This window comes from Ambystoma mexicanum, chromosome 8, assembly GCF_040938575.1.
Source record: "Ambystoma mexicanum isolate Mex_15411 chromosome 8, UKY_AmexF1_1, whole genome shotgun sequence".
Lineage (NCBI taxonomy): Eukaryota > Metazoa > Chordata > Amphibia > Caudata > Ambystomatidae > Ambystoma > Ambystoma mexicanum.
The window spans coordinates 291,318,769-291,331,134 of NC_090929.1; the positions used below are offsets into that span (position 1 = coordinate 291,318,769).

At 45.5% G+C, this 12,366-nt stretch overlaps 1 protein-coding gene across 1 annotated transcript in view; it reads left to right on the forward strand.

The window, feature by feature from the left end:
• LOC138471844 (protein Niban 2-like) overlaps window positions 1-12,366 on the forward strand; it is a 385,943-nt gene that overhangs the window by 313,449 nt on the left and 60,128 nt on the right. Inside the window, exon 7 of the mRNA XM_069609690.1 lies at window positions 667-771. Within this exon, the coding sequence (XP_069465791.1) occupies window positions 667-771 (105 nt within the window). The remainder of the gene's footprint in view (window positions 1-666; window positions 772-12,366) is intronic.

Consider the following 12,366-nt stretch of genomic DNA (forward strand, 5'->3'; position numbering starts at 1 on the left):
AGGCAGCCCGAGATGAGCCAACAGAGAACAGGAGGCGGACTAGCAGCGACAGGCTATAGCATAGAGCCAGAGAAACTGCCGGAAGTGCCAGATAAACCCACAAAGAGCCGCAGGTGCTCTAATTGCGATAGACTAACATGTAGTGGGAGACACTGATAGGACGCTCGAGATGAACCCACACAGCTGGTGACACTCTGACAGGAAGCTGGAGACACACAACTGCTAGAGCTTGAGATAGGGGGTCTCACTAATGGAAATGAGGAGAGACGCTCCCATGCAGCAGGAGACTCACACCAGTTAGACAGCCACAAAGAGGGAACGCAGAAAACGGATAGAGAACAGGTTAGGCATGATAGTGGTAGGCAGGACACATGCTAACAAGTATCGAGAGACACACAGTAGTGAGTGGAAAAAGCAGGTATAGGAAGACCCCTGAAAGACACCCTGACACGGAGTGTGGGCTCTGAGACTGATAATGGAGAACGTTCCACTTGATGGAGAATTTGAACCCTAATGATATTGAACTCACTTATTCCCACCCCCCAAACCATGGGACTAGCCCCTGGTGGTTTGGGGCCCCCCTCATGTCATCCCTCTGTGCATGAGAAATATAAAGCTCCTGCCTATTTCCTGTCTGTAACGCTAGTCCCCACCTTCCCGCTACAGGTTCTAAACAACTTGGTGATGGAGGAACTGATCCCAGAGCTCAAGAACATGATTGGTCCAAGGTTAAAGGGCAAGCCGCAGGAGAGACAGCGGGTCTGGCTGCTGGTGAGTTTTACAATAATCAAGTTTGGAATAATCTTATGCTCGAAGCATGATGGTGGAGGGAGCGAGGTAACTGGTGGCAGAAGATGAAATGGGGGCCTGGTGAACAGGCAAGGGGCCAGTATTTGGAAGTTGGCAGTGATTTTGCATTACTGGTCAGTGTTATAGTTCTTTGAAGATGCAGGCACTTCCAAGCTCTGAGTTCCTGCACTTCAACTTTTAAAACTTTTTTAAAGGGAGTGGCTGAGCACTTCCAATATAGGTGAAAATGTGTTTTAGGGCGAGTGCCCCCCCTTTTCAGTACGGAACAGGTGCTTTGTGAAAGTGACCACAATACACCTGAGTGCAGATGAACAGTTGGGAATTTCGTTTTTTATGCACCCCTACATTTAGGGAATTTTGGAGTGGCAATAAGAACTAGGAGTCCCCAATTACTTTAACAGACTATATTTTTATTCACATTGGAAGCGATATTATTGATTTCGATTTCAACAAAATCACCCCGTTTTAGTTAGCTACAGGGGAGTTAATTGAATTATTATATAGTAAAAATACGAAAGGTCTACTTAGCCACCCCACCTAATCAATAATGTGAAGATATTAAATCAAACAGATCCTCACAAGACTTGGTTTGGTTGGACAAGTTTACTTACATAGAATCTCTGGGTTTTTCACACTCAGGGAAAAGACACCACCTGGTGACTCCTAGATACTCGGGGGGGGGGGAAACATCAGGACTTGGTTGGAGGCCTCTCCAGGTTCAGTAAAGAATGGCCTCTAGTTTGATTTGCCTCTCCTAGTATGGGTCCCAGACAGCTTTTAGTATTTCCCTGGTCTCCTGCAGCAATTTGGTCAGCAGTTCCAACTCTGATGATATCAGACAGCTCTCCCTGATTCCCATTGTGGGACACCTTATAACATCTAAACTACACCCCAAATTATTAAAATTAGGATGTGCCAGCCTATTGGCTCTTGATTTACATCTGTTGTCCTCCCCGTGCAATGAATGGTTCCTGAAGTTCATTTTTTACCACTTCTGTTATGCCTTTAAAAACTACAACGTGATAACTTTCTGTAATTTATAAATGAACCTAACAATACATATATTGTTTAATTCGTCTCATCATGGCAGACTTAATGAAATGAGTCACATGTCTGCACGAGGTTGGAGGTTTGAATGGTCGACTTCCGTGATTTATTAAAAAAACATAAGTTAGTTATCAACAAAAAATGTTCTATACAGATATCTAATTTAATAAGCTACCAGGTCCTCGCATCTCTGCTTTGTAACATTTTTTGGGGAAGCTATCATCACATTTTAGCTTGTAACTTTAGTTCCTAACATCACATTCTTCCTTTTCATAAGCTTCCAATTATATTTGTCCCGTTTTTGTGCGATGTATGGTTCCAGAGACAATCAACAAAATCTGATCCTATATATAACCTTATAGCAATATTTTAATTATACATGATTTGAATTTATACTAACATCATATTTCTTTTCTTTGCGAAACCTCACATGTAGCCTCACCCTGATTGTCTTTATTAACCTAGGCTGGTATAAATCCATTAATATTCTTGTGAAGTCAAAAGCTGGGCCATGGGTCTGCTTATCGCCTGATGCAGATGAAGACAACCCCACCCCCTGGCTCATTGACCACCTTCTGGTGTCCATCAAATGTCATCAGCTCAGGCAGATGGACCACATTTGAGTTTTAATTCCAAGTTTTTTTAGAAAGTTCAACCCATTAAGGGCTGTCTTTTGATTTAATCGTTGCTGGCTCCAACCCACCATAAATTCCTTCCTGGGCACGGATGTTGCTTCAAAGACATTCCCTTTCAGATATGGAGCTGAGCAGAGCATTTAGCCTTACCTCCGATGAGGGTGTGGGGGGGAGTTGGAAATGTCTTATGGGCTAACCCGGCATTTCTTTGTGCACAGCAAACAGGTATTTTTTAATGTTGCAATTCCTTCACAAGTTATCTCACATCAGGCCATCAATGTCCAATTTTATATTCTTATTTACAGTTGAATGGTTCAGGCCAGGGATTTACCATTGTACTTGTTCATTTCCATGCTGCAGAATGCACACACTTCACCTTGCAGCTCTATTTTATCAAAGGAAACAGTGGTTTCATGTTTTGCAGTTTGAACATGAACTGCTGGCCTTTTCTCTTTTCTCTGCCAGTCCATGGTGTGCTTTCAAATTACAAGAAAGGATTTCTGCATTCTTTAGGCCCAACGTGACCAGGGGCAGTTCATTTGTGTCTTGGGGCTGAATCTACCCCACAAGTCTGAGTCCAGTCCTGAGAGTCCCAATCACACCAGATTCCAAGGATGAACCCCCGTGTGATTCACTGGAGTCAAAAATATTGGTGATAAGTTATGTTATACAGTATTTATACTTCACCCGTGACCACCATAGTGGTTTTATGGCATCGGACCTTATCAGAAAAGTGGCATATTGTGACCCCACCAGGGTCTTGCAAGAACTTAGTCTGTTTAAAGGAGTAGTAGGGTTGGGCACAGATGATAGGAAAGAGAGATTAGACAGTAAAAAGAACACATTCAAGTGAAAAAAACTATTGGTGAAGGGGGATAGGATATGATTGTGGTATAAGGATGTGTGTTTCTAACTGAAGTTAGTCATCTGTATGTGAAAGTAAAAGGTGACAGGAATGTGCAGTTCGGGTAAGAGAAGAGTATATTCTAATGACAAAAACGGGACCAGAGAAAGCACAGTACTATATGTAGGTGGTGGGTGGATGCGTGCTGGACTTGAGGTACTCAAGTGGGCCCCAATAGTTAGGAGGCTTTCACCAGATTAGGTTATCTCATTATCAGGAAGCCATCTGACAGATGGCTTTTGCTCTTGAGGATCTGACTTGGAGACCCCTGCTCTAGGGAATAGGAGGGAGTCTCTGTAGGGTATATGGGTGATTTAGGGTCGGGGGCACTTGTCTGATGACCACTGCTCACCCCAATGAGCTGCCCTTGTGGTGTGTTCCTAGATCCATCAGCACTAGCAACCCTCCCAACATCTGCTGCAACAGGAGCAAGGCCTAATCTTCCCCAGTGTGTAAGGAAGCACATGGAAGAAAAAGAACAACAAAACCCTTCAAACATGGCCACCGCCATAATCTTCACCAACTTTGGGTCAGACCCTCCAGGTTGTGGTGCACCCCTCTGCCAAGCCCCTGCAGCCGGCTCCCTTGATTGGCTGGCAGGTGATTTGAATTCACCTTTACACATCAGCCTGCAGGCAGAGAAATTGAAGGCCTGCTTCTGAGGCCATCCAAACCTGTCTAGGCCCCCATCTGCGACGGAGCCCTCCGAACATCTGCTACAACAGGAGCGGGGCCTAATCTGCCCCAGCGTGCAAGGATACACATAGGCCTGTCCAGTTTCCCGGCCCCTCCACAAAGCTGCATTAATATTACCCTGCTACCGTATCCAGTGCCTGCTACCGACATACTATGCGGTCACTGGGATGCAGGATCCTGTAGCCCTGAAGTCCTGGCGACCTCAAAACCTTCCACAAGGTAAGGTCTACTCTGCCTTGCAAGGCATACCTGAGCACCTCAACCCCAGCAGCATTGATTAATGGTTCCATGCCAAAATGGCCCTGAAAAAAATACATTCATGACAAAAAGTCACAGGGAAAAGGCTGTGGTGCAGATGTCGACATTTTGTATTGTCCTTTATGGAATGGGGGAACACACCTGCAACACCTGCTCCCCTTCTTCTGTATAATGGGACTCTGTGATTCAGCGACTTTTGCCATAACTGCCTTTTTTCGGCGACCTTGATAAGAAAACATGGTTCAACATTCCAGCTCCACTCTCTGCCTCTACCTCCTGCTCACCCATGGTCACTACTATTGAAGCCAGCCCCTCATTGCGCTAATCCATGGTGAGACCTCAGCACAAATGAACCCTGCTCCTTCCACTCACACTTTTCACTGTAACCTGCCACCCCACACCCCATTCCTACCACCAGCACTCCCACATCCAACCCTAGTCAATTCATTGCTGCGGTACGCCACCATCTATACCACCAGACCGCATTCTCCTGTGCCCTGACCATGCATGTCTCCTCCCCCATCCTCCTCTCATGCCATGCCTAAATCCACACCCTTCCTTCTTGACCTCTTCCCAGCACCACCATTCCGCATATCCAGACCCTTGACCAAGTTGCCCTCGACCAAGCTGCTTTATCCTACATCTGCACCTAACCTAGCTGGCACTTTCACCAGTAGCCACTCAACCATGTTGCCCTCAACCAAGTGGCCTTGTCCTAGACCTGCACTATGCATACCTGGCACCTTAGCCAGTAGCTACTTGCCCACCATGCCGTGAACACGGCCTTCCAACCATGAGTTTTCATGCCCCGAAGCACAATGTATCCCACACGCAGACATGGCGAGTGATTGGCCTCTCCCACACGTACATGGGATTCCCCCAATTACACAAGCTACACTCATCAACATCATTATCTGATCTCCCTTTCCCTACATTAGGTGAATCCAGCCATGCTAGACTCTGCGCCTGCACCAGTGATGTCGCCCACACCTCGCCCGTCACCATCCCTCTGCCGCCAGTAAATCAGGCAGTAGCTCTTAACTGTGCCTTGCTAAACATATGTTCCCTGGGAGCAGAGGCCATTGGAGTTCATGATATCATACTCGACCACCTTGACATCCTGGCCACCACGGAATCCTGGCCCCATAGTGCCCCAAACCTGCTGCTCTCCCTAGCCATTCCTCTCCCCCCCCAACTACACCACCTTATTAGAGAAGTCCACCTAATCACCCCAGGATGTGGCATCGATCTCATTACTAAAACCTCTCTACAAATCAGATCCATCCCTATTACACCCACTCCCAGCTATGAAATGCTGCTACTCAAACTCACTGCCTACCCCCAGGCCACCTATAACCTGCTTCTCCTGTACCGGCAGCCTAATTCCACTAGCCAGACGGACCTAAATAGCCCGCTCTTGATTACCCCGTTCATTAAACCAACTACCATATTCGTTATTATGGGTGGCTTCAATCTCTGCTTCAACGACCAGACAGATCCCAAAGCTGCTACACTTGCCCAAGCATTAGGAGACATGAACTTCTCTCAAATGATCTCCCCAACCCAGGCCAAAGGGCGTACCTTGGATTGGATCCTCTCCACCAATGCCACTATTGACATCTCTACCATCAGTATCCTTGTCGGATCACTCCCTAATAGAGATTGGTCTCTCTCTCTCTCTCTCTCTCTCTCTCCAAACCCGCTACCACATCTGCTCCCCCATTGAGTCCAGTTCTAGTCCGTAATACCTGTAAGCTGACCCATGATATATTCAAGCCCGCTCTTCTGACTATGCTCACTATGCCCTCAGTACCAAGCAACAAGAGCCCCCAAGAACTAGCCATCGTTACCATCGAGCCTCCTCCATACTATGGATCATCATGCTCCGATCAAAGCTAAAATACCTTAACTGCACAAACTTACCAATACTTGGTTTTCAGAGGGACTTGTCACTCTACACAGAAATAAAAGGGCCCTTGAACATCTCTGCAGGAAGCATCCCACCCCAAGCAACGCAAAACACTGTTCAAAGCTTTCAAGACCTACAAGAAAGCAGTAGTCACAAACAAAGCAAATTCCTACAATGCCAGAATCTCCAAAGCCTGCTCTAACACCAAAGAGCTGTTTTCTATTCTGAGAGAGCTAGAAAACCCTTCCCCAATATCGCACCAACCAGGGCTGATAAAGCAAAATGTTCCACCATCCAAGCCGCTCTCTCCAATAAAATGGACCTACTGCATGCCAAAATCACAACAAAATAAGCCCTACTTGCTGCCAAATCTCCCCCAATCGCTAAACCGAGGTGCCCACAAGCGGACAAACTCCCCTCGCCTCCAAAGGCACACAAGAGAAGGTGTTGAAAACCGTTCAATCCCTGGAACCATCCAATTGCAAGGGAGATAACTGTCCGGCTCGCATAGTCAAGCTCTGTGCACCTACTTTGACTCCAATTATCACCAACTTCATGAATTCATCCTTCTTATCCAATGAGGTCCCCACCAGCATAAAATCAGCTTGGGTTACCCCGCTGCTTAAGAAACCGTCTCTCAACCTGCCCTCCCTACTATCACCCCATCACCACGGTCCCTTCCTACTCAAAATATTAGACCGCCTGTCCTATTTCCAAGTACAATTGTTCTTGAACAACACCACCTACTAGTAGCTAGACAATAAGGCTTCCACCCTAAACACAGTACTGAAACAGCCTTACTAGACCTAAAAACACAAATGGACAACATCTGGGACTCAGGTAACCTAGCTATACATCTCCTACTAGGTCTCTTTGCAGCATTCAACCTTGTAGACCATGACACCCTCTGCCAACTCAGTTTGCACTTCCACTTCGCTCCCAAGGCCACAACCTTGATTAAATATTTCATCAGTAAACGCACCTCAAGAGTGTTCATTGGTGATGTAGCTGCAGATCCCATCTCTGTACCCCTCAGTGTTCCCCAAGGTTCTTGTGTCTCACCTACCCTCTACAATACCTACACCAAGCCCCCCTATGAGACCTTCTGGACTCTCTTCCAATAACACCCAAATCCTCCTACCTATCGCAAGCAACCATATCTGTGATTCGGCCACCATAAACAGAGTATACAGCACCATCCAAAATTGAATGGCCACCCACAATCTTTGCCTTAACGATGACAAAACAGATCTGCTCATTTTTAGCTCACTCTACTGGCTGAAAAGCCTTGACACAGCCTTCTCCACATTCTGCATTGATGGATCGGTCAGAACTGTCCTGAAACCGGTCAAAAACCTGTACACCTGGAAGCAGATCTGACTATGACCAAACATATTAATGCACTAGCAACAGCCACGACCCACACCTCTAGGCTCATTTTCCTGAGCAGGCAATTTCACTCCCCTAGCAAGTGCCTCACGCTTGCTATAGCCCTTATAAGCAGCAAACTGGACTACTGCAATGTTCACCTCATGGGCACTTCAGCAACTAACCTGGCCAAACTCCAATTACCTCAGAACAAAGCCCTTTGCCTACGCTGATCAGACTACATCTCAGCAACCAGACGAAAGGTCCCCTGGCTACCCATCAAAGCACGTATTGAGTTAAAAATACTAACTATTACACACCGTTGCATCTACAAAGAGGTCCCCTCTCCCTCAACAACAGCATCGCCCTGAAACATCAAGTGTGTGCAGTAAGATCATCTACTAAGATCTCACTACTCACTCCTCAATACAAAAAGAAGAGAGTCAGAGGCGTTAGTTTTTGTGTGACAGCACCCTCTCTCTGGAACTCTCTTCCAGTGCATTTCAGAAATTAGCACTCCTACAAATCCTTACGTGTAAAAACGTGGCTGTTTGACAAATATAACCAATGTCTTTGATGCACCATCTGTTGTTTACCAGTGTTCCAAATACTGTGATACCCCCGGGTCTGGATCTTACATAAATGCAAAAAATAAATGAAATAAATAAATAGCTGAATGTCTTGCTTATGATGAGATCTGCCATTGTTACCCCCAGCGCTGTGTCAGTCATTCTGCCTTTGCTTGGGATTTTTCTGCAGGAAACTGGGAAATTCTAAAGAGATGTCTTTTTTTCAGTGCTATATTTTCAGATGACATTATTTATTTATTTACATTTTTAAAGCGCTCAGACAGCCCGCGGGCATCGAGGCGCTGTTACAGGAATTGTTTGCTTTTAATAGGTTTTTCTTGTCTTAGTTCCGTATTTATCATGCGCTTAAATACACAGAGGTTTCTAAGCTCGGACCCGGAGATCGAACCTGTGTTGCTTCGTGTCGTCTTGCTTTCAAGGTGAACATGTTGCCACTGAGCTATCCTCCCGGGACGTTAATCTTAGTCCTTACAAAACGATGGGGCCGGGGGAGGGTGGGCATCCACAGCAAAGACACAAAACATCACAAAAAAATAACAGATAAGCTAACTTGCAGGGGAGTAGAAAGGGGAAAGAAAAAAGGAGCTCATGAAAGCAAAACAAAGAGAACAAGCATTGGCAAAGCCACTCATTCTGCCTGTCATTTGCCAAGAGAACCCTGAAATGCCCCAATAAGAATGTATATCATAGCCAAACGGTAGCAATACATCTAGCACCATTGCAAATGACAACAATTACTTAAAACAAAATAGTTGCACACTTCACACAAATAATATAGAACAAAATTGTGGCGTCCTATCATCCGCATGCATGTACAAGCCAGGTGCATACGACGTCATTGTATCATTATCCTCCGATAGCATGCTACGAGGGCCGGCTGAAGTGCTGCAACTTGCAGTGTCTAAGTGTGCATACTTATGAGCAGGACAGGCAGTGAACTCAAACATTTTGTGTGTCCGTTTTTGCATATGCGAGGGGAAAACATGGATTTTATATGAATTTATAGGAAGTTTGTAATGGGTGACAAGATGTATACCATTTTCGATGTTTCTTTAAGTAAATTGGGCCATTTCCAAATAGAGCTTTGTGGGAAATGGTAAGCAATTTAAAAGATATTCTAGATTTTATGGGAAGCCAGTGAAGAGTTTTGAGAGCTGGTCAAGTGTGGGCATGTTTGGGGAGGTTCATGACTATCAGAGCTGCAGTGTTTTGAAGTAACTGTAAAGAATGAATAGAGGATGTGTTGGCTCCTGCAAAGAGGGCATTGCAATAATCTCATCTTGCTTCAACAATGGCTCCAGCAATAGTTGTACATAGGTGCTCCGATAACAAAGGTATCATCTGCCTTAGCATAGGATGAAAATTGGTTGATCTCAGATATGAGAAACATGTGGAGACATTGAGAGCTCCGAATCAAGGAGCGCTCCAAGGGTCTAGACAGCTTGCAAGTCTGATCTTGTGTCTGCCTAAGATGAATTCTGGATATCATTCTAATATTTTGAAATAGCATTTAGGTGTGCTGACAAGCATGATCTCTGTTTTTTCTTTATTTAGGCACAGCCAATTTTCAAACATCCACGTTTCAATGCTTTCAAAGAGATGTTCAATTTTTGTTTGATTGGATTGGAAGTCTCCTTCCAGCTTGAAAGCAATCTGAGTGTCATCGGCATCATTTTGGAATTCAACACCTGGTTCTGATAGAATGTCATGAAGCGGTTCAAGATAAAGGTTAAATAAAATTGGAGAAAAACAGGCTCCTTGTGGGACATCAAACGCAAGTGTAATGGGGTCAGAGGATATATCATCCAGTTTTATGCGAGATGTTCTGTTGCTGAGAAAGGAAGCCAACCAGGAGATGGCTTTACTTGAGGAACCCATGATGTTAGAAAACTGCTGTAAAAGAATGGCATGGTCTAGGGTGTCGAATGCTGCTAATAAATCTAAAACCATCAGCAGGCCTGCAGGTCCTTGATCCACGATACGAAGAAGAGCGTCTTTTTTTTTTTTTTTTTTTTTTTAAACCTTTATTTTTGTTGCACTTGGTCACTACTTTCACTTGGTTACAGAGACATCATAATTATAGACATTACATTTTACAATATGAATCACATTACAGCATCAAGTTGTTCAAGTCCGCTTTTCTCGGCGAGTTACTGTTTGTACCTGCCCCAAATGTTTTTCGGGCGCGAGGCTGGGAGCACAGTATCAATATACAGTTCCTCCATGTCGTTCGCCCATGCCATGTCCCTTTCCCAGTCCGCCTTAGTAGGGGAGTGCGCACTCTTCCATCTGAGGAGGATCGCCCTTTTGGCGAGGAGCAGACTTACATTCAGAAGCTTTCGCCAACTCGGGCTTATTTTCTCAATTGACCCCAACAGGCATAATCGTGGGGTCCACTCTAGTGGGTGGTCTGCCATCTCGTCTATCGTCTGACATACAGCTTCCCAGTATCCCCTCAGTGCACTGCACCCCCAAAGCATGTGATAAATGCCAGCATTGTCCGCATGGCATCTCGGGCATTCCCCTGTCATGGTTGGGTATATGCGTTTGAGTTTCTCTGGGGTGTAACATCTATGAGGGCCTGTTCCGTGCCCCTTTGTGCACGGAATCCAGATTGACGGTCCCCCAATCTATGCCTATATTCTAAGAAGGTCTGTAATTGTATGGAGGCCGCTTTATCTTTCCTCCCTCCTGGAGGTTCTCTAGAGGCTGTTGGTGGAAAGAGAACCAGAAGATTGGATGTGCCTCGCCTTTGGTAAATAAACATGATCACCTTACCTGCAGGCTTGTGTCTCTTCCAGGAGGGGTGTCTCAACTAAAAAATCTAACACAGTACTGACAAGACCCAGACATGTCTGCCATGCACTCCAGCAAACTGCCTGCAGAGACAACTTCTTGCAACCAAGCCCAATAGCGAATGCTTAACATTCAGTACATCACAGTACAACATATATGCAAAAGAAGGGAATAATTATGGGTCTAAGGTGAACATACATCTTTGCCATTTATTAATACCCATACCAACCGTTGTTGATTAGGTGGGTGTTGGCAGTGTGACATCTGTGAGCCAAAGCACAAAAATTGCTCCGAGAAAAAAACATGAAATCTAAATTCCATGGCAACTGGAAAAACATATTAAAGACAGTAAAGAAACGGACACGGGTGAACATATGTGGGTGGTTTTTGAAATGTCGAAAATCTGCAGGCAGTTTCCCAACTCTTCATCCCTTAAGAAATAATTGTGTAAGGGGGGGCGGGGCAAGAGATCAGAAAAAATGTGACCCACTGATTGAAACTGTCCTTATCCATCGCTATATTAAAGAGAGTAGAGATGGAAAAGGAATCGGAGATTGGGCGCCTGACAGGAAGGCCTAGCATCCTTTAGGACCTAGAGGCAGCAGCAGATGATAGCGGAAGGTAGAATTCAGGATATTGGACGTAATACAGCCATGCATATGCAGCAAGTGTTCATCTTCTGGGTTCACAAATGCAAAATCTGCCGGATCTGCAAAACCGGTGGTGACTATATTTTTTTCCTGGTTTTAGCAGTATCACCAAACTCGCAATGGGGCGGGCCCCAAGCCTATGGAATCACTGTCTGCGCAAGATAATGTCAGAGGCGAGATGGGTTGCAGGCTGCAAGGCGTGACTCTGACATGACTGGGTAGACACACCTTTAAGGATAAGAACACCAGAGATGTTTGAACTACAAACACAAAAGGATTAAGCAAAGCAAGTTTGGCAGAAGGGGGTGACGGCAGAATGAATGGCTCAGGGGCGTTCCTGTAGCGGGAGAAAATAGCAGTATCCTGAAAGCCTCCAGAAAGAAAGGAATGAGCAAGACTGGGCACGTATGGCAAGGAGTGCCATGCTGAGGCTCTGCGCCCTGTAAATAGGACTGGGGCATGCACTCTGTGTGGCACCTTGGGACGAAAGAAGCAATACCACGGAGTGACAGATTGTCCAGTACAGCCAGCAGGTCATAGCGGAGTGACGTGCCTCTCGCGGGAGCCCAACACAGACAATGCACCCACAATGTTAAGGGCATCTATCTGATGAAGAACACAGGTAGGACTGGGTGAATAAACCAGAAAATGACCCACAAACATCATGGGGTCCTGCCACCAGAATATTATTTTCACATTAGGA